Below are 21015 nucleotides of genomic sequence, written 5' to 3' on the forward strand. Positions count from 1 at the left end.
CAGTTCCCAAGCCCCTTAAATAGCCCCCAAACCGCTCAAATAGCCCAAGAAACACTTCAGTAGCCCAAACGCACTCCCTGCTCCGCAGCTTTATTTTGGGATCTGGACACTGGGGGGTGCAGGGGGGACACGGCCACTCCCGGGGGACAAACGGGACCGGAACGGATCAAATCCAGCGCTCAGAGCCGAGATCCCGAAGGAAACGCTGAAGGCTCCTCCCCCTGAACCAGCCCGCCTTAACCCCAGTTCTGAACACACACAAAAAAAGCAGGAAAATGTAGAAACGAATGGGAAGGAACTGATGTTGTCATAATAAATAAAGAACATGGAGAGACTTCAGGTTCAAATTCTTCCCACCGCTCTGCAGCTTCATCAGTGGCTCCATGAGGCCATTTCCCACTGCCAGACACCCAAATCCCAACATTTTTCCTACAGAAATCACCCAGGGTCTCTTCCTCACAGCATGAGCAACCCTGCTTGCTGCCAGATGTGGGGCACAGCTGGCACAGCCAACCCTCCTTGCTGCCAGATGTGGCACACAGCTGGCAGAGCCAACAACCCTCCTTGCTGCCAGATGTGGGGCACAGCTGGCAAAGAGGGAGACCCCAGGATGAGCAGGACACATCCTCAGGATTCTCTTCACCAGCATCAGGGAGATGCCAATTTTGAGGCTTTAAGGGAGATTTGGGACCCTTTTTTTCAGTCAGAACAGCCTAAAAAAAGTCTCTATTTTTCATCTCTTCCGTTCCTCCTCGCGGGAGACAGGCGGGCAGTGCGGGTTTTGTTCCTCCAGCAGCTTTTCCTCACAAACTTCTTCCAGCCAAATGGAACAGAGGTGTTTGTCTCCATCCCTCGGGGGGGCTGGGATCCCAGCCCAGCCCAGCTGCCCCGGGCTGGGCCTCCCTCAGCGCCAGGCCCGGTTCAGCAGCTTCACCTGGGCCAGTCTCTTGGTGATCATGGTGGCAAAGACCAGCCCGAAGAGCACGCTGCTGATCAGCACGTAGTCGTAGTCGTCCTTGAGCACATCAAACTGCTTGGAGGGGTACACCCGGGTCTGGAAGATGTCCAGCCCATAGGCTACAACCTGCAGGGAGGAGATCAGGAGCTGGGGATGCAGCTTGGAGCATAAAACCCCAAAATGATTCCCTCAGGGTGACAGTTTCAACAGAAAGGAGCGATGGTTATGCTGCGAGCAGCTGTGTTACGGGGGTTACAGAATTCAGATCCACCCCCAAATTTCACACTGAGTCCTCTCCCCTGCTCTCACCAAGCACGTGGACTCGAGGCCAGAGGGGGCTGTGTAAATCCCCCTCATCCTGGAGATGGTCTGGTTGTAGTTGATGAACCTCTCGGCGTGGATCTGCACGTCGGGTGAGTACGGGATCAGGTTCTCCTCCCTGCAAGGCACCACCAGACATCAAACCCCAGCCAGGCAGCACACAGCAGGTGCCACCAGTGTCTCCTGATTATCAAAAGCTATCCTAAACCAGCAGATTTGGGAGCTTTTCCCAGTGCAGATTCATTATTGCTGCAGGATAAAAATCAAATATATCAGCTGTGTCAGGCTAAGCCGAAGTCTTACAAGTGTAACTCTAAAATATCCAGTTCCTCTGACTGCTGCTCCCTGAGAATACAGACACCAGGCTGGTTTATGGACTGACCTGCTGTAACACAGACAAATGCATCCCATCACAGAATCCTTCAGGTTGGGAAAGACCTCCAAGATCAGTGAGTCCAACCTCTGACCCGAAGGAACTTCCCTTCATTCCATGCCAAGACTCCTCTGAGTTCAGGCAGGACAAGTTGTTCCTCTTAACCCAAAATCCAGCCCTTTCCAGAGCCCAGGTTCTCATCCTTCCCTACCTGCTCTGCTCCGTGGGGATCTCTGGGCGCCGAGGGTCCAGCAGAGCCTTGGGAAGGGACAGGATGGCCCCAGAGGGCAGCCCAACTGTGCATTGAAGGAAAAGCATCTCAAAAATCAGAGAATCCCAGAACAGCTGGGATTGGAAGGGTCTTCTGGGGATCACCCAGTCCAAACCCCCTGCCTAGGTAGGGTCACCAGGAGCAGATCACTCAGGAATGCATCCAGGTGGGTCTGGAATGTCTCCAGAGAGACTCCAGACCCGCCCTGGGCACCTGTGGCACTGCTCTGCCAACCTCAAGGGAAAGTTCTTATGTAGGGGTGAAACTTACTGGGTTTTAGTTTATGTTCTGGGCACCACTGGAAAGAATCTGGCACCTCATGGCCACTCCTGACAGCATTTTCTGACAGCCAACAGAGACACTCTCCTGGTGCTTATCCCTGCACTCGCAGGAGTCCAGCACAACCCCCAGGCGTGGCTTTTTGGCAGCGAAGTGCATTTGGCTGGATTTCAGGGCCACCCTTCCCCTGAGCAGGTACTCACTGAGCAGGTGGCGGCTGGTGATGCCACGCTCGGTGATGGTGGCCTCCATGGCACTGATGGCAGAGGGGAAGATGTAGGATTGCTGCAGGACCTGGGGCAGAATGGGGCGGTCCAGGGAGCTGAAGGCTGTGGCGTTGTACTGCTCCGTACCCTCGTAGAGCTCCAGCACCGTGAACTCGTTCCGCCGAGCCTTCGTGTTCCAGTACTGGTACTGCAGCCAGGAGTTTCAGGAGCATCAGGGAAGGACCCAGGGCAATCACTAAACTGCCTCCATGCAGGTTCAGGAACTGCCCCGATGCCAAAAGGATTTTTGCTTTTTATACCTTTTCCATATATTTGTAGCTCTGTAGACTATTATTATATAGTTATACATATAGCTCCTTAACTAATTGCAGCACCTTCCTACCCCCCACTTAGATTTTAGAACAATAAGCAAACCTTGCTGGAATCTTATTTGGTCTTTGCTCTATAGTGAGCCAAGGACATCTCATTTTCTCCATATATCATAGACACAATAAAAAGGGAGCTAGAAGCTGGGGGGGGGGGGCTTCAGTAGGGGCAGAACTGAAAGGGGGGATTACTTTATTCACTGTCCCTCTAACTGGATAATTTCTGTTAAGTGTGCTAATTTGTTGAACTTACAAAATTGTCAGTCTTGCATTCCACATGTATTTTGCCATATTTGTACCATGAGTGACCTTCATTACAGATCACTGCTTTTTATCAGCTTGTGATTTTAGTGGTGCCCCCAAGCAAGCAGCTTACCACCACCCAGTTCTCAGAGTGCACCATGTGCACAGGCCCCTTGGCCTTCTTCTGCACGGAGGAGTGGATGATCCTGCCCGTGACCCCGTCCATGAGGTAGATCCCGATGAAGGTGCGCTCGTGGTGCGTGTCCGTGCTCTCGGTCACCACGGCCAGCAGGTTGGGGTTCAGGGACTGGGGACGAAGGAGAAACAGCTGAGGCACCCTGTCAGTGCCACAAACACCTCCTTCCTGCTCTTCACCTGGCACTGGGCATATTGTGAACAAATTAGCATAAATCACCTCAAGAAATCAAGCTGTTATCTCCACAATATCAGACTGTGACTGACTTAACTGCTGCATGGAAACATTTTCGAAAAGAAACCTCCAAAATGAGTGTTCATCCACAGAGTGTGTGTCCATAAAGAAAAGCTGGCACCACAGGGCAGCTCATCCCAATGCAGCAGCAGGGAATGGCACTGGGATCTTCCCACGGGATAACCCCTCAACAAAAAGCCAACACAGAGCTGCAGCAGCACCTTGTAGAGGACGCTGCGGTCGCCCATCACGCGGCCCTGGGAGTGCACGTGCTCGTTGGACCTCTTCCCTTTGACAGCCACAATCCTCTGCACCTCTGTGGGGATGGCCACCTCCCAGATCTCCTCTGTGCTCAGGTCCTGCAGGGAAAAAGCATGTGGGAGCTCGGATCTCATCTTCCAAGGACACCAGCTCCACCAGCAGGATGCAGATTCCCTTCCTTTGGGATTTCCCAAGTTTCTTTGGTGTGTTTTGAGGCAGAACGTTGTTACAGAATTTCTGAGAGAGAGAATGATTTATGTTTGGAATGAGGTTTGAACTACCCCCTCAGACTAGGCCTGATGAGCAGCCTTGATGGAGCCTGGAAGCCTTTGATGCAGTGAGAATTCAGTTGTGGCACAGTTAGAAATTATGTTAAGGTAACTACAAAGTAATTAGCTATCCAAGCATTAATTAGAGTGAAAAGCCTGACCACCTTAAGGCAAAGGTAAACAATGTTAGCTTGCCAATCAGAGTGTCTTTGTAAACTGTAAACTATATGGAAGTTATAAAAACTGCCATCTTCTCACTAATAGGGGGAGAACACTGCATTAATCATATTGGTTGGATGTGCATTCTGTCCTGTCCAGCTCTTCTGATTTAATGAGGTCCCTGGCTTTTGAACGTTCTGGTTTTGAGCAAAGCTCCATGAAGGGAGCTGATATCTGCCATTATCCCCAGGGCATTCAGGAAGTGCAATGGGCCTTCCATACCTTTTTCAGCCTGAATCCAGAGAGTTTTCCCTGCTCAGCATCAACCAGGTAAAAATAGATGGAATGGGCTATTTCTTCTAACTGGCGAAGGACGTTTTTAGTGGCTGGGAAAGGTGTAACCTGGAAAGGAAGTATTGAAACACAGCTTAAAAACAAATGATACAGACAAAACCACCCCCCCAGAATGAGCCAGAAAGATTATTTCTAACGTGTTTATCAAGATAAGGTCTGTCTTACCAGAATAACCTCATAGTTTTGTGTGAAATGTGGCTCAATGGCATTTTTTTCCATCTTGCTCCAAAAGGGAGGGGAATAATTAACCAGAATGTGAAGAAAACTGCCTCCAGGCAAAGAAAATTTACCTTGTACTCATCATCAATCAGGAGCAGCACTTTGGCATAGTCTTGATCCATAATAGGCAGAAGCAAAGTCTGGAGAATGGGACGTTTCAGAACAGGAGGAGCTACTTGGCTTCTCTTCCCAAAGATGGGGTTAAAGACATACAGAAAACTCATCTTGGTTTCCTGAAAAACAGGGCAAGTTTTGCCTCTTGTTTAGGTAGAAAAAAAAAAAAAAAAAGTCTTTTTCTAACTGTTACTTGCTGGTGTAGATTGTTCATACCCTGAGTTCAGCTACTCTATCCTGAAAATATTCTGTTTGGAAACACACTTTTGTCCAAACATTTATTCATAACAACCATGATCATACCCAAGCTTCTGTGTCTGCTTCCCTCCAGGTCTTTCTCCCTTGCCATCCCCACATCAGTGACAACCAGATATGCCCAAGAATATGGTTTTATTGCCCTGTGCAAGGGCAGATTTCCATGCCCAGTGGAGGGGCAGGAAAGGGCCTCACCTTGTCCTTGACAAGCAGAGTGCACTGGGGAGGGTGGGGGAAATGGGCTGTTGTTCTCTGCACCATCAGCTTGAAGGAGGAGCCTGGTCTCACGTTCCTGAGGTATTGCTTCCATAGGATGGTGCCAGAACTGCTCTCAATGCCAAAAAGCTGAGGAAAAACGTGGGAAAGCCAAAGTTTAGGAAGACATCTCTCCCATTGGAGCACAGCATCCTCCCGTGTCATATCCCAAAGAAAGCTGAATCTTAGTCCCCCTTTAAAATCATCACAAACATCCTGTGCACCTTCCATTATTTCTGGGTAAATAATTTCCCAAGCCTGGCTAAAAAGAGGGCTGAGCATTCAGAGCTGAGACTCTTTGCTCCAGCCTAGAAAGAGATTCCTGCCCTGGCCTCCTCACCTTGCCCGAGGCAGTGACCATCACCATCATCTTCTGGAGGTTGAACTCATCTCTGGCCAAATTGTCAATGTTAATCTCGTTTTTGATCTGACTCCGGGGCTTCCTGGCATCGTAGAACATCTTCCAGAGGTGGGCAGTCCAGGCTTGCAGCAGGATGAGCTGGGATGAGAGTCGCTTCAGGAACATTCCCAGCAAACCATCTGCAAGTGGCACCACAGTGACACCAGGAGGGAATACACACCCATCCCACCCCCGAGCTGAAACTGCTGTCCAGCACTGCCATGCACAAACCTGGGGAACTCCTTGCCTCCCCTTCTGCACTAAGTTACAATTGTCATTTCTGTGAGACTCTGGCATTTACCAACCTCTCCCACTCCACACTCATTCCAAAACACGCCCTGATCAACTGAAAGCAAACCTTCATGCAGAGGATTTTGTGTTTCTTCTCACTGTGCCCACCTACTGCTCCCCCACCTCTACAGAAACCCCTCTGCACTCAGAGGAATTAAAAATAATTAATTCTGCCCAACCAGGGTTTGTATTCCACTTCTTAAAGTAACCAAAACACTGGATTTCAACTGTTTCAGCCCCTGAGGAGAGCAAGCAGAGGGGACCAGTGGCACCAGGATGCATTAGGGAGGAGCAGAGCACACTCCATGCAGGATGGGGTTACCTTGGATGGCTGCATCCAGGACAGCAAGGAAAGACAAAACAAAGCAAAAAAAGCTATTGGAAAAGAGTCTTCCAGAGAGTCACATGAAACATTTAGGAGACATGGCCAAAATCCCTCCTACTGCTGCTGGTTTTTTTAATGTTACAATGTAAAATATTCATGTCATCTGGATTGGATTGCCAAAGTTTAGACAGAAAAAGGTTTATTTCTGCTCATTTTAATTGGCATCAGTAGAGATTTAAATTAATCTCTCAGCCCAGAGTAAACAGAAAACAATAAACACATTTATTTAGGAAAGAAAAACTCACAGAGGTAATTCTGCTAAACCCACCTGCTTTTTTTCCAAATTCTCCCTCCAACTCAGCCTGTGCACCTGTCAGAGGCAGATCCACCATCTCCAAGCTTACCACCTCTGCCAGAGACTCCTCTCTGCTCCACACAACTTTTCCTGGAAAGAAATAAGAGTAGAGTATTGGAAAAATCAACTTAATATTTGGGAATTGACTCACTGAATATAAGAGTATCTTTCGGTGCAACTCGGAAATGCAAATCACTTCTAAATGAAATGCAAAACAGTGTATAAATATCTAATATAATTAATTATTTCATAAAAGACAAATACTTCATGCAACAGGAGCCACTTCTAGGAAAAAAACCTCAGAACCAGTAAAAGCAATCTGGTGCTTTAAAAGGGTTCCAGTCATTGAGTCTATTTAAAATAGGAGATTCACAGTGTGAACTCCTGGATTCCTTTAGAGCCCCACAAAATTCATGCTGCTGAGATGGAACTTTCAACCCTTTCTGCAAATCAACATTTTTGCCATGAGGACCTTTTCTGAAAATCTCTGAGGAAGATCTACACCAGAACTTACACTCTCATCCTACAAAAAGTTTTGAAATCTGCAGAAACCCCCTGAAATTCAAAGGCTCTGCCCACACAAAACAGAGGTGTCCAGGTGAGGGTGAAAAGAGTCTCCTGTGTCCTTCAAGGGACTCAGGAGAGTTAAATCAATTTTTTCAGCTTCCAAGGAAAGTCATGATAAAATACAATCCTTGAGGACACAGAATTTTCTCCTGGTGACTGCTACAAATGGAGGAAGCTGCTTTTGGGAGTCACCTGGCTGCTGGAGGAACATGAGCATGTGGTCTTCTGTCTGCACCAAGGCTCGATAGCCCACGGAATCATCCTTCTTCAGGAAAACTTGGATGTACAGCTGGGAAAAAAAAACACAAAACAAAAAAGGCAAGGAAAACAGCGAGATTAATGATCACATCATCTCCTTGGAGACAGCAGAAATCAGGTGAAGCCAGAGCAAAGTGATGCTGTAATCCCTGGAATGCTTTTCCCCTTGGCTGAAGGGCTCCCATCCTGCCAAACCAGGGAAAGGGGAGCACTGCAAGGACTGAAATAACCCCTCCTTGCTCACCTGCTGTGGCTTGGCCCCTCCTTGCTCTAGGTTAAAGGTGATTGTGGTATCCAACAGCCTTTGCCCAGTTTCAACCAGGTAGAGGTTTATGTTGTAGGTTTGATTGGAGCAGATTAAGGAATCCTGTAGCAATGAGCAGAAAACAAGGGTTACACCCACACCACACCAAATCCTGCAGCAGAATTTCATGCCCAGCAAAAAACTGGGGCTTCAAGATATTTTTAGGCTGTATTAGGTTGTAGAGCTGGGGTAAGACCTCTGTCATTCTGCTCCTGCAGGTGAAGGAATAAAATGGACTGACAATAATTTGGGAACCAATGCACCCCATACCTGCCTCCGGGCATCCTCCAGAGTGCTGCCAGCATGGAGGCCATCAGAGCTGCCAGGTTTCTGCAGGGAGCATGAGAGGACATGGAACATGGCTTCAGACACCAGTAAAGTAGAAAATTAGGTTTTCAACTGTCTGACAAGTCTCAGCTTGCCTGAGATATCAGGCAGGAAACAGCTCTGCTCTGTTCTATTCTGTTTCTGATAAAAATGAAAGTATGTTTGATATCTCTAAGAACTGAAATCCTCTGTGGATCAGGAAAACAAATTCCTTGTCACATGCTCACCTTCCTGAAACAAGATATTCACTGAGCCAGGCACAGCCTGAGCTGGATGTAATCAAGCCCTGCTTGTCTTATCACTGAAACTTATTAAATCCTCCTCTTCCTCAAGGGGCTTCCCATCCCTGGGCCTGTGAAACACCAGTGGAGCCCACCCCCAGTGCACATCCCCAGAGCTGGGCTGGTCCCAGGGGACAGGAATTGTGCTAACCAGTTCATTCCTGCACGTCAGGACAGCGGCCACAGTCTTCTCCCCGGTTGTTGCAAAACTCACCAGAGCTGCCTGGAAAAGGGAAAAAAAAATAGCAAGAAATCATTAAAAACCACCCTCAAGAAACACCCAAACCCCACCAAAAAGTATTTCTGAAGTAAATAAAAACACAGTGGAATTAAAAGCAGATTAAATGGCACACCCAAATTTTAAATTGTACGGTTTCCCCCAACTCAAAAATAAGAAAGATCTACTTCTCATAATGATGGGAACAGTTGACCTGCCACAGGTTTTTGAGCCATGATACCCAGAGTTACTGAGACTTTTAAAACCTGCCAGCTGGCCCAGCAGTGTGAAGGATGTTCAGCTGCACTTGGCCCTGTCCCTGGTCTCTCAGGTACCTGCTGGAAGTCCCGGAGGTGGCTGAGCAGCCCCTGCTTGTACTGCAGCAGGGAGAAGTGGCTTGGGGACAGCTGCAGGAAGAACTGAGTCCGTGAGGCACTGGTCACACTGGGCTGAGTGGCCAAGATCCTGGCCTGGAAGTCATCTGCAAACTCCAGCTCCATGGACTGCAGGGGAGACAAGCACACGTGCTGGGGGAGTCGTCCTTCACCGAGACCAACAGCTCCTTCCCCCAGCAGCAGTCAGAGATTCCCTGAGTCTGGGGATGGAGCAGGAGCAGGGAAGGCTGAGGATCCATTGGAGCAGAGCTCAGAAGGCATCGATCCAGAAGGAGGAACAGACCAAAACCTTTCCCACCCTTCCCTCAATTTACAGAGCATGATCCCCCATCTTCAATCACCCTCCAGTTCACCAACAGACTGGAGAGATGTCACCATAACGGGTCAGGACCGGGCAATAAGTGACATAGACTCTAAAAACATTCACAGAAGGCTAATTCACTTAATAAAGAAACCCAGTGCTTTTTATACCCTAATTTGCTACATGTGGACCTGATTAGTCCTTTAATTAAAACACCATCACCGCTGGCTAATTAAGAAGCCACCCTTTGGCAAACAAACTCATGGGCAATACAGCTTATTACAAAACACCAGGTGCAGATTGTTTAGAATTCCCTCTCTCCAGCTCCCTGATGTTCCCCAGGCCGATTCTGGGAAACTGGTCTAGCTTTCTCACTCTCTGACCAGGCTGTCACCACAGGGAACCAGTTCCAACTGGAACCAGACCAGTCAGGCAAGGAGTGACAGGAGTGCTCCTGCAGCAGTGCTCACCTGCAGGGGGATGTGCCTCATGTCCTGCTCCGTGTCCAGGGCGCAGACGTGCAGCGAGCGCGCGGCCGCGTCCACGCACACCAGCACGGCCTCGCCCACCACGGCACAAGAGCCCTGCAGGTCCCCCAGCCACGGGGCTGCCACCCTCACCTGCAGAGAGACACAGCCAGGGCTCAGCAGCACACAGCCTGCGCCCACGTGCACACAACAGCAAGTTAAGTCAGTTATTTTTTAGCCACAACTGAGAAAAACCACCTGTCAGCCTGAGGGTTATGGGGGAATCCTGACTAACAGCTGCCAGACAGGTTCAGTTTGGCTTTCAGGGCATTCAGCCATGAAATCCCTGGTGTGGGGGCAATGCCTCAGGGAAAGGGAGGGTTCCCCATGGCACAACAATCGATTTCTCTGCCCACCACAGCACAGGGCTGGAAGCGCATTTGTTCACATCAAACCCAGCATTTTGGCTCCACTACCTGTCTTGTGATTTCTCCATCTTCTACGTTGAATGTCAGCACGTTCAGGTGGCTCTGGGGAACGATGCCAACCACGTGGATCACTCCAGTGCCACGGGAATACAGCAGCTCGTACTGAGTGCTCTCACTGCAGGACAGGCAGCAACCATGGAGCACCATCCTCTCACACTGCAGTTTGCAGAGGCGCAAGGCAGGTGCAGGCCCCTTCCCTCTGCCCCGTGCCAGGGGATCACACCTCTCCCTAGAGGCGTTCTCACCTTTCTGGCAGCTGTTCCACCCACTTCTGGTGCCCGTTGGACAGGTAGTGCAGAGACAGGGCCGCCTTCTTCAGCACTGCCACGTACTTCACCGCCTCAGGGAGCCCCACCAGGGCAGCCCCCTGGAAACTGAGCACAGGCACCAGCAGTTAGGGAATTCTTTTCCTATTTTACCCTGGGGAAGGGGCTGGAGCACCAGGAGAGGCTGATGGAGCTGGGAAAGGGGCTCAGCCTGGAGAAAAGGAGGCTCAGGAGGGACCTTCTGCCAGGAAGGGGTCAGGCTCTGCTCCAGGAACAGGGACAGGAGCAGAGGGAACAGCCTCAGGCTGGGTCAGGGCAGGCTCAGGGTGAACACCAGCAGGAATTTCCTCATGGAAAGGGTGCTCAGGCCTTAGCAGGGGCTGCACAGGGAGGTTTGGAGTGCCCATCCCTGGAGGTGTCCTGGAAATGGCACTCAGTGCTCTGGGCTGGGGACAAGGTGGGGATTGGTCACAGGTTGAACTGGATGGTCTGGGAGGGCTTTTCCAACCTCAGTGACTCTGGGATTCTCCACAAGGTTCAGGCATTCAGAAAGAATTCACCCAAAATTTGTTCTGGAACCTGTACACCTGACTAACCTTTCTCTCCAATGCCAGCCCATACTGAGTCCATGACCCATTTTTTCCCTCCCAGACCAGCCCTACAAGGAGAACCAAGCCGTGCAGACAGGAAATCCCACCTGCCAGTGTCCAGGGAGGTCTCCCAGTTCAAGCCCCCGATGTTGGTCTCCCAGGAACGCAGAATCCTCCCAGCACTGGACACGGTGATGGCATCTGGAGAGGAGGGGACAAACACAGCGCTGGCACCCACCACGGGCCAACACAGAGGTGGGCTCTGCACGTCCAGCCTGTGCCCCGAGGCTGGCTCCACACTCCAGGAGCCCTGCCAGCCTCAGCATGTGCCCCTGTGAGAAACAGCTACTCACTCTTCAGAAATTAAGAAAGGTTTATTAAATCTTATCAAGCATACAACAGAAGACTGAATAGAGAAAATGTTACAGCACCAGGAGCAGAGGCTGTGCTCACCCACATAATGGAGGTTTCACCTTTTAACCCTTTAGCCCCTCCCAAAGTTCTGTCCATTGACTTGTTCTTCACTGTGCAGAGATGGAGGTCACTTCCTCAAATCCTGACTGGAGGTCAGAAGTCACCACAGTGACAAGCTCACCCTCCCAAACATCCCAATCCCTTGATAACAACACAGGAGTAAAACACAACTATAAATCCACCAATCTTTTCTTACTTTACCTACATGATATTTGCCTGCTAAGTGTGAGAATCAACCACGGCAGCGGCCATCTCCCCAGCCCTTACCCTGCCCGTGGATCAGCATGGCATCGACGGCTCCCTCCGGGGTGCCCTTGTCCACGTGGCGCCACACTGCAAGAGACCAGCGGGGCAGAGGCGGCTGTGCCACAGCAGCACCCCGACACGTGTCAGAAATGCACCCCATACCACGGCCTCCCTGCTAATGCTACAGTGAAGTCTCCATCTGTGACCTTGGAAAGGGTGTATTGATCTCTTTTAAGTAGTGCTGTGTTCATCTTTTTTTTAAGGAGTGTGGTAAATATAGTTCTTAGGCTAAAACATAATATTAAAGTAGAACCCGTGTAATGTAAGATGCTTTTTGTAACTAGTGCAAGAAATGGAAAAGAAAATCAAGAAATTCTTTGCGTTATTCTCTCTGCACAGAGGTAACAGCAACAAGACACCAAGATTCCACAAAAAGAGTTATTGCCTCCTTATCGGGAAGACTCCGACTTCGAGGGGCCAAGAAAATTGATTTACAAGATGAGGGGGGAAAGCTAAAATTAAACAGAAACATCCTGTTTTGAAAAGGAACGTCGGAATTATGTATGAGATACATGTATATGCAATAGACTACTGCCTTTAAGGGGTAATCCTTTGTTAGTAAGGTGTGCTTTGTGGCAGAGTGCAAGAGCACCCGGACGTCCCTAATTCTTTGCTTTTTATTGTCTCTTGTTATCCTAATAGTAATAGGATTAGTAATATTCATTGCTATTAAACTCCTAAGCTTTTAGCACAAGTGAACGGGGCTTTGCACAGTGCTCGCAGAGCCAGCCGCCAGACAGGCTCCGACCCGCCGAGCCCTCCCGCCCGCCCAGGGCGGCGGCCACCGCACCGGAGCGGCACCGGCGTCACCCTCGGCCCCGCAGCGGCCGCACTCACGGATTTCGCCGCTCCGCGAGTTCAGGGCGGCCACCACATTCTCCTCGGTAGCCACGACGAGCTTCTTCGAGCCCTGCGAGGCCTCCAGGGAGGCGAACTTGAGCTTGCCCACATACTGCTGCCTCCTGCAGAGGGAACGGGAGCGCCGCTGAGCGGCGGGAGCGGCGCGGCGGGGACCCAACGCGGTGAGACCCCGGCGCTCACCAGTCGAACTTGCCCACTTGGTCCTCGTAGACGGCGGCGGCCAAAGGCAGCAGGACCAGGAGAACCAGGAGCGGCGGGACCAGGAGCGGCAGCGGCGTGCGCGGCCCCGCCGCCATGACAGCGGCCCCGGCGCCCGGGGGGCCTTCTGCGCCGCGGGGCCGCCCGCGCCGCCGCCTGCGCGGGGAAAGGGCGTCGGCGCCGCGGGGAGCGCGCAGGCAGCGCGCGGGGCAGCCCCGGCCGTTCCCAGCAGCCCGCGCGCGGCGCGGGGGCTTCGCAGCACGGCGCAGCCATGCCCAAGTCCCGGCGGGACCGCAAAGGTGGGAGCGCGGCCGGGCCCGCACACCCGACACCCTGCCCGGCACATCCCTCGCCCGCCCCACTCCTGTCCCCTGCCCCGCCGTCTTGTCATTCCTGGGCCCCATCCATCGTCCCCTTCCCTATCCCTTGTCCTCTGCCCGCTCCCTTGCCCATCACCATCCCCTTCCCCTCTCCCATCCTCCATCCCCACCCCTCCCTGACGCTCTCTCCGCTCCCCGCAGTGTCCCTGACGCGGACGCCCCGCAAGGGGCTGGAAGCCAAGCAGGCGCTGATCGCCGAGGTGAGTGTGGCCCGGGCCCTCCTCCCCTCTCCCCGTCCTGCCCGTTCCCCCCGTGCCCGGCCCCGGTAACGGCTCCCCCGCAGCTGCGGCGCTGTGTGGACACCTACAAGTACATCTTCGTCTTCTCCGTGGCCAACATGAGGAACAACAAGCTGAAGGATGTGCGGAACGCCTGGAAGCACAGCAGGTAGGCAGGGGGCGGTGCGGGGTGGGGGATGCCCAGGGGGTGCGCGACAGGGCTGACATTTTCCTCCTCCTCCTCCCTCTCTTGGGCAGGATCTTCTTTGGGAAGAACAAGGTGATGATGGTGGCGCTGGGCCGGGAGCCGAGCAGCGAGTACAAGGAGAACTTGCACAAGGTACCCGCTGAGCTTCCTCTGCGTGGCCTAAAGCTTCTCCTGGCACGTTCACATCCTGGAGTAGCATCCTGGGGTCACCCTCCTGGGGGGATTTAACTCAATCCATCCGTGTCCTGCCACGAAGGCTCTGTTGAGTGGGGCAGTGCAGGACTGAGCCCCTTCAGGTGAGTCCCTGTGCTCCCCAATCCCCGTGGCTGCTCCTTTCTTCCAGGTCAGCAAACACCTGAGGGGGGAGGTCGGGCTCCTCTTCACCAACCGCACCAGGGACGAGGTGGATGAGTAAGTACCAGCCTGGCACAGCCTTTCTGTTGTCACAAAACCCCAACGCTCCCTGCTGCTTCCCTTAAAGCAGGGATGGTCTCATGGGCCTCTTCCACTTGACTTTGTCAGCCATTCCTGCAACAGCAGAAGTCATGGAGGGCTTTGGGTTGGGAGGGACCTTAAAGCCCATCTCATTCCACCCCCTTGGGCACTCCAGGGCTCCAGGGGCAGCCACAACCTCCCTAGATAACACCAGATCCTCATGAGGCTGTGCCCCAGTCCCTGTCTCAGCCCAGGGGTGTTCTCCCCCACTGAGGCTCTTGTTGCCCACCTCTGTCCCAGGTGGTTCTCCAAGTTCCGGGAGCTGGACTTTGCCCGTGCTGGGAACAAGGCGCCCTACGGGGTCAGCCTGGACACGGGGCCCCTGGAGCAGTTCCCCCACTCTATGGAGCCGCAGCTGCGGCAGCTGGGGCTGCCCACAGCGCTGAAAAAAGGTACAGCAGGGTCTGGGTGTGGAGAGAACGCAGAGCAGGGTCTGGGTCTGGAGAGAACGCAGAGCAGGGTCTGGGTCTGGAGAGAACGCAGAGCAGGATTGAGGTCTGGAGAGAACGCAGAGCAGGGTTTGGGTCTGGAGAGAACGCAGAGCAGGATTGAGGTCTGCAGAGAACCCAGAGCAGGACTGAGGTCTGGAGAGAACCCAGAGCAGGACTGAGGTCTGGAGAGAACCCAGAGCAGGGTTTGGGTCTGGAGAAAACCTGAGGGACAACTTTCTCATTGTAGTGCTGGGGCTAGAACTCCTTCTATCCTCGTGCTGTTGTTCCCAAACTCGTGTCTAACGCTGGGTAAAGCTCCCAGATTTCTGCAGAATGCCATCCTTTCCAGTGGAAGCAGCCTGGATTAACTCACTTGGGAACCAGGTGTGGGGTTTTAGAGCTGATCTCGCCCATCTCTTTGGGGTGCACTGATGCTGCTTGGGAAGGTGTCAGCTCCAAGGGGTGGTGTTGGAGGGAGTCCTGGCTCTGCCCCCACGTTCCAGGGAGCTCCCAGTGCCTGGGATCCTACTTCCAGGGGTTTTGCTCTGCAGGAGTGGTGACACTGCTTTCGGATTATGAAGTGTGCAAGGAAGGGGATGTTCTCACCCCGGAACAGGCCCGTGTGCTGGTGAGTAACACAGCAGCCCTGCTTCCTGACACAAATTAACCAAGAATTAATTAACACATCTCCTAAAACTCAGCAGCAATTATTTTGATTCCTACTTTGCTCCACTTCCCCCTGGAAGCGGAATTTACTGTTTTGCTAGGCTGGGCACAGAGTAAAGCAGGAATGACAGATTTGTGTCCTCTCCTAGAAACTCTTTGGCTACGAGATGGCAGAATTTAAAGTCACCATGAAGTTTCTGTGGAATTCTGAGACGGGAGACTTTCAAAAGCTCATGGGAGATGAAGCAGAGGAGGAGGAAGAGGAGGATGATGATGATGGCAGCAATGAGGACTAACAGCTTGGACACCAGACAGTTCTATTTTAAGGACAAAAAGAGGATATTTCCCTTCCCCAGGTGCACCTGGACTGGGATGATCTTTACAGAAAATGACCTAACTATGCTTTTTTTATATTTATATAAATATCTATGTAAAACTTCACACAGTTGTTGTTGCTCCCTGTTAGTGATAGTCTATCCTGTGATCTGAGGAAATGCCAGCTCAAACATGAAAACTGGATAGGAAGGGTGTAAATGTAATCGAATTTTGATATAGCACGAAGGGAAATATGCTGAGGGTTTGTTATTTTGACACAGAAGGAGATACTTAGCTCAATCCTTGAAATTTTGCCTTATCCCTGAAAATGTCCAAGGCCAGGCTGGATGGGGCTTGGAGCACCCTGGGATAGTGGAACGTGTCCCTGCCCATGGCAGGGGGTGGAACAAGATGAGATTTTAGGATCACCCAACCCAAACCATCCTGAAATTCTGTGATTCAAAGTCCCCAAGTGCTGCCAAAGAGATGACAGGCACGGATCAGAGATGAGCTCTGCACTAGAAAGAGCTTTTATTCTTGTATGTAATTATTTAAGATTTCAAATTAAAGCAGACCAGGGGCCTTCACCTTGTGAAGGTGTTCACTTTCCTGATCAGCTGCACCCTGAATCACGGGCTGTGCTGGGGGAGCCGAGGGGCCGGAAGGGAGGGCTAAGGCACAGGTGTGGCTCCTACAAAGCTTCACTGAGTCAGGAAAACCCTGCAGGCCTCCAGCCGTGGAGGGTGGGGTGGGCAGCTCCTCTGCCAGGTCTCCAGAGCCTGTGCCAGGTGTCCCAGCCTTCCTTCCCTAGCGGAAGTAGTTGGGGCAGTCGTGTGCACTCAGGTTCCAGGCCTCGTCGAACGCCTGCACCACGGCCGGCAGCAGGGGACCCTCCTCGCTGTAGGTGAGGTTCTGCTCCAGCTGCTCCAAGTTGGACATCCCAATGATCACTGCATCTCCAAGAGAACCCTAGGAAGAGGTGGGAGGTGTTGTTGATCCCAAAAGAAAGTTCACTTCCCAAGCCACTGTGGGCCAAACAAAGCATTTCTTTCCACTAAAGAACATCCAGGAATTAAGCAACTGACACCACAAATTCTGCTCACTAGGCCAGGACATTCCCAAGTCACTCCAAATCCTCCGAAGCTGCCAAATCCTACTTTATGATGGGCTACAGGAACATTTAGGGAACATCAGGAATATTAAGCATTAGTTTCCTAGTCCACTGAAAGGCAAGTCCTGTCCTTGCAAGGAAACTGAGTGCGTGGGAAGCCAAGACCCCAGCAACTGGCACTAAAATCCTCCACTTGAAGCTTCCAGTTCTGAACACATGGGGAAAGGCAGAGCTGCCTCACTCCCGCTGCCTGGAAGAGTCTGTACAGCAATATTCACTTTGGAATGCCACAATCCCACAGGATTAAAAGACACCTACACTGAAATTTCCCTGTTTGTCAGCCACGGCAGCGGTGCCCAGTGCTGGCAGCAGTGCCCAGGTCAAGCCCTCACCTGCAGTTTGGAGTGGTTGTAAAGCCAGCGCAGTGCAGCAGATGCCAGGCTGGGTGCAGTGGAGCCATAAGCCTCTTTCAGAGCTTTTTCTATCAGTGCAATTCCCTCAAAATTGTGTTTTTTCCAGTACCTGCCAAAAAAATGTCATTGTTATTGCCCTTGGGACCTCTAAGCAGTGGTACAGCTATATTCCAATCAAAAGGCTTTCAGGAAGCCTCATACAACTCATAGTAGCCTCGGAGGACTTCTGCAGTCTCCCTTGGGAGCTGTGAGGAAGCTGAGCCTAAAAACCACCCTGCAGAGCCCACTCATACACCACAGCCCCAGCCACGTGCACTGACATAATCCCAAGATTTGGTCAATTCTGCTTCCTCTCAGCTGACTATTAAGAATGTTTTTTTCATGGAGTCATTCCTGCTTGTCTGTCAGCTGAGGACATACCTGTCCCTGTAGGCCTGAGCCCAGTCATTCCCAAAAAATCTCCCAGTGGGCTGGCGCATGTCTTTGTCCTCGTACTTGTACTTGCCGGTCAGCAGCCCCCCTGGGACGGAAGGGAGCAGCAGGTTTGGGGATGGGCTGGCTCTGCAGAGCCCCCATTCCTCAGAGCTTTGTCCCAAAGCCTGGCCTTGCCCCTGTACCTGCCAGCGGGTTGTAGGCATAGAAGCGGAGCCCAAAGTGCCTGAGGCAGGGGAACAGCTCGGCCTCCACCTGGCGCGTGGTCGCATTGTACATTCCCTGCAGGGGTGGGAGACAGCCTCAGACAGAGCTCAGGGCACAGCAGCTGCCTCTTCCCACCCTTCCCTGGCAACACCCATCCGAGAGAGCAGCTTCAGATCACACAAAGTTATGATTTGCTCAGAACTTGCTGAAGGACTGCAAATGAAGCTCCATGGCCAGGGAGTCGCTGGCTCCAGCAATGAACACACTGAGCTGTTTCTGAGCACTGACCTCACTCAGCTGCCTGAATTTCCTCACTGAAAGGGTGCTCAGGCCTTGGCAGGGACTGCCCAGGGAGGTTTGGAATCCCCATCCCTGAAAATATCCAAAGAAGGCCTGGGCATGGCACTCAGTGCTCTGGGGTGGGTGACAAGGCGGGTACCAAGCACAGATGGGACTGGGGGTCTTTTCCAACCTCAGTGACTGTAATTTCCCAGACTAACTGGAGCAGATTCCTTCTGTGTTTCTGTCTGGCACACTGGGGCTGGGCCTAGATTTGGGGAGCCCAAATCCAAGCTCCCCCCCTCCCTCACCTGGTACACAGTTGGCATCACCCAGTTGTTGTACTTGCAGATGGCACAGATTTCTGCCACCTCCCACGCGGCGTAGTTTGACAAGCCAAGCTCTTTAAACTTCCCCTGCAGAGGAATAAAAGGGAATTTAGTTCCAGTGTTTCAAAGTTAATTTGGTCCCAAACACCCCAAGATGGATACAATGAAAAGGACGGTTACCAAATTTTAGTCCAGAAGGGTTAATTCCTGTCCACCTTTTCTGACGGACTATGAATTATTAAGACATGACAAAAAATATTCCCCATTTTCTGTTCATTTGGAATTCACACCTTCTAGTTTAAATGATATAACCAGACAAACAAAACTCAGGAATTCTTTACCCATTACCAGCACTAATCTTAACCGAGACTGTTAACAGGGCTGGAAGCAAAGTTCAGATGTTCCAAGAGCTCTTGGGAACAAAGTACACCATGTGAGCACACAAAGAGCAATGGCTGCTCAGCTCTGCCCTGGGCTCTGTCTCCTCTTCACAGAGCTGCACAAACCCAGCGCTGCAGACGGGCAAAACAAGAGCCCTGGTTTTAAAAAAAGCAGTGGTAAGGAGGGAAGAATCAAGGATTGTCCAGGACTCTGCACTTCACCTCTTTGTGCAGCTCGTTGCAGGCACGCAGGGTTTCCTCCACCGGGGTGCCGTGGTCAGGAGCGTGGAGGTAGAAGAGCTCCACACTCTTCCTCTGCAGCCTCTCCAGGGACGTGTCCAGTTGGGAGCGCACGCTCTCGGGCTTCAGCGTCTTCCCATCCCACGGGTTGGCCTTGGTGGCCACTTCCACTGGCAAAGAGAGGAGGAATGAGCAAGGATGTTTCCACCTTGAGGAGGGGAGTGGGGACAAGTGACATAAGTGTTTGAGGCATCTCAGGGAAGGTGCCTGTCCTCAGGAATCTGTCAGCCTGGCAGGGGAGGCTCCTCTCTGCAGGGACTGAGGGTCTGCCCCAGGCAGTGAATATCTGCTCCTCAAGGTCTGGAGCTCAGCACTAGTGCAGGGCCCCTTCCCCTCAGGCATGGCACCAGCAGGGAGAACTCCTGTCCTAAGGGGATGGGCCTGGGGCAATTCTGATTTCCTTGAGGAGGGAGTCAGCTGGGCAGGGAAGATCCCTCTCCTCAGGGAATGGACTCTGGGGAGGGCTCTTGTCCCTGAGAACGGCCTCAGACTGGCAGGGAGACCCTTCTCCTTCAGTGCCATCTCCTCAAGGAGGACATTGCCTCACAGGGAAGACCCTGCTCCTCGGGAAACGAGTCCTGGGCAAATCTCGTCTCCTCAAGAACAGTGTCAGCCTGGCAGAAGAGATGAGACCTCCTCAGGGACAACCCTCCTCAAGGAAGGACCCTCTCCCCAGGGCACAGCTCCAGCAAGTCCCCTCTCCTCAGGGAACTCCCTTCTCCTCATGAAAAACCCCTCTCCTCACAGAAGGAGTCCTGGCCAAGCCCCTTCTCCTCAAGGCCAGTGTCAGCTGCAAAGCAGCCCCTTCTCCTCAGACACGGGCCCCGAGGCAGCCCCTCTCCCCCAGGGCAGCCCCTCTCCCCTGAGGCAGCCCCTCTCCCCCGAGGCAGCCCCTCTCCCCCAGGGTAGCCCCTCTCCCCAGGGCAGCCCCTCTCCCCCAGGGCAGCCCCTCTCCCCCAGGGCAGCCCCTCTCCCCTGAGGCAGCCCCTCTCCCCCGAGGCAGCCCCTCTCCCCCAGGGTAGCCCCTCTCCCCAGGGCAGCCCCTCTCCCCCAGGGCAGCCCCTCTCCCCCAGGGCAGCCCCTCTCCCCTGAGGCAGCCCCTCTCCCCCAGGGCAGCCCCTCTCCCCTGAGGCAGCCCCTCTCCCCCGAGGCAGCCCCTCTCCCCCAGGGTAGCCCCTCTCCCCAGGGCAGCCCCTCTCCCCCAGGGCAGCCCCTCTCCCCCAGGGCAGCCCCTCTCCCCTGAGGCAGCCCCTCTCCCCCGAGGCAGCCCCTCTCCCCCAGGGTAGCCCCTCTCCCCAGGGCAGCCCCTCTCCCCCAGGGCAGCCCCTCTCCCCCAGGGCAGCCCCTCTCCCCTGAGGCAGCCCCTCTCCCCCAGGGCAGTCCCTCTCCCCAGGGCAGCCCCTCTCCCCCAGGGCAGTCCCTCTCCCCAGGGCAGCCCCTCTCCCCCAGGGCAGCCCCTCTCCCCCTCAAGACAGCCCCTCTCCCCCAGGGCAGCCCGCCCTCCGCCGCCCTACCGGGCTCGGTGCCGCCGGCCAGCAGCGTGCCCAGGATGCGCTCGGACTCGCCGCCCGCGTACATGAAGGCGGTGTCGATGAGGCGGTGTCGGCGGCGCAGGAAGGCGCGGAGCAGCTCGGCGCTGGCCTCGGGCCCGGCTCGCCGGCCCATCTCCATAGCGCCCAGCACCACCGCGGGCCGGGCCCCGCCGCCCGCCACCGCCGCCGCCATCGCCGCCCGCGCCGCCATCGCGCCTGCGCGGCCCCGCCCGCCGCCGCCGCCAGCACCGCCCGCGCCACCATCGCGCCTGCGCGGCCCTGCCCGCGCCGCCAT

The 21015-nt window shown here is 53.3% G+C and overlaps 3 protein-coding genes across 5 annotated transcripts; 1 reads left to right on the top strand and 2 right to left on the bottom strand.

Moving 5' to 3' along the window:
• Positions 1-74: 74 nt before the first annotated feature.
• EMC1 (ER membrane protein complex subunit 1) lies at positions 75-13141 on the bottom strand. Of its 3 annotated transcripts, none has more exons than XM_021533786.3 (23): positions 13007-13141; positions 12803-12927; positions 11927-11992; positions 11293-11386; positions 10575-10703; positions 10318-10444; positions 9845-9994; positions 9014-9181; positions 8613-8684; positions 8124-8183; positions 7794-7916; positions 7484-7580; positions 6698-6814; positions 5694-5893; positions 5294-5443; positions 4801-4962; positions 4439-4558; positions 3689-3826; positions 3171-3344; positions 2406-2616; positions 1864-1948; positions 1268-1397; positions 75-1084 (listed from the first exon to the last, which is right to left on the bottom strand). In XM_021533786.3, the coding sequence occupies exons 1-23, from the start codon at positions 13120-13122 to the stop codon at positions 905-907; spliced, it is 2994 nt and encodes a 997-aa protein (XP_021389461.1). In that variant the 5' UTR covers positions 13123-13141; the 3' UTR covers positions 75-904. The 3 variants fall into 3 exon arrangements, with proteins under 3 accessions (XP_021389461.1, XP_077644329.2, XP_085415190.1); XM_077788203.2 differs by having other exon boundaries at positions 2406-2692; XM_085559064.1 differs by lacking the exon at positions 9845-9994.
• A 138-nt stretch (positions 13142-13279) lies between these two features.
• On the top strand, positions 13280-16324 carry MRTO4 (MRT4 homolog, ribosome maturation factor). The gene is made up of 8 exons (XM_021533782.3): positions 13280-13323; positions 13546-13604; positions 13688-13791; positions 13881-13962; positions 14174-14241; positions 14566-14717; positions 15308-15384; positions 15572-16324. The coding sequence occupies exons 1-8, from the start codon at positions 13296-13298 to the stop codon at positions 15716-15718; spliced, it is 717 nt and encodes a 238-aa protein (XP_021389457.1). The 5' UTR covers positions 13280-13295; the 3' UTR covers positions 15719-16324.
• AKR7A2 (aldo-keto reductase family 7 member A2) lies at positions 16238-20938 on the bottom strand. The gene is made up of 7 exons (XM_077788204.2): positions 20703-20938; positions 19111-19298; positions 18491-18595; positions 17879-17975; positions 17682-17781; positions 17241-17370; positions 16238-16706 (listed from the first exon to the last, which is right to left on the bottom strand). The coding sequence occupies exons 1-7, from the start codon at positions 20929-20931 to the stop codon at positions 16545-16547; spliced, it is 1011 nt and encodes a 336-aa protein (XP_077644330.2). The 5' UTR covers positions 20932-20938; the 3' UTR covers positions 16238-16544.
• Positions 20939-21015: the final 77 nt, after the last annotated feature.

The sequence above is a fragment of the Lonchura striata genome, chromosome 21 (assembly GCF_050655825.1).
Source record: "Lonchura striata isolate lonStrDom1 chromosome 21, ASM5065582v1, whole genome shotgun sequence".
Taxonomy (NCBI): domain Eukaryota; kingdom Metazoa; phylum Chordata; class Aves; order Passeriformes; family Estrildidae; genus Lonchura; species Lonchura striata.

What these genes read in the sequence shown, in the direction of transcription:
- AKR7A2 (XM_077788204.2), bottom strand. Translation starts at nt 20,931, where the DNA reads ATGGCGGCGCGGGCGGCGATGGCGGCGGCGGTGGCGGGCGGCGGGGCC. An exon ending in GGCCGGCGGCACCGAGCCCG is followed by an intron (nt 19,299 to 20,702) that starts GTAGGGCGGCGG and finishes TCTCTTTGCCAG; the next exon opens with TGGAAGTGGCCACCAAGGCC. An exon ending in ACAACCACTCCAAACTGCAG is followed by an intron (nt 16,707 to 17,240) that starts GTGAGGGCTTGA and finishes ACCTCTTCCTAG; the next exon opens with GGTTCTCTTGGAGATGCAGT.
- MRTO4 (XM_021533782.3), top strand. Translation starts at nt 13,296, where the DNA reads ATGCCCAAGTCCCGGCGGGACCGCAAAG. An exon ending in ACCAGGGACGAGGTGGATGA is followed by an intron (nt 14,242 to 14,565) that starts GTAAGTACCAGC and finishes CCTCTGTCCCAG; the next exon opens with GTGGTTCTCCAAGTTCCGGG. An exon ending in CGGAACAGGCCCGTGTGCTG is followed by an intron (nt 15,385 to 15,571) that starts GTGAGTAACACA and finishes GTCCTCTCCTAG; the next exon opens with AAACTCTTTGGCTACGAGAT.
- EMC1 (XM_021533786.3), bottom strand. Translation starts at nt 13,122, where the DNA reads ATGGCGGCGGGGCCGCGCACGCCGCTGCCGCTCCTGGTCCCGCCGCTC. An exon ending in GAGGGGCCAAGCCACAGCAG is followed by an intron (nt 7,581 to 7,793) that starts GTGAGCAAGGAG and finishes TTTTTTTCCCAG; the next exon opens with CTGTACATCCAAGTTTTCCT. An exon ending in TGATTGATGATGAGTACAAG is followed by an intron (nt 4,559 to 4,800) that starts GTAAATTTTCTT and finishes CTTCCTTTCCAG; the next exon opens with GTTACACCTTTCCCAGCCAC.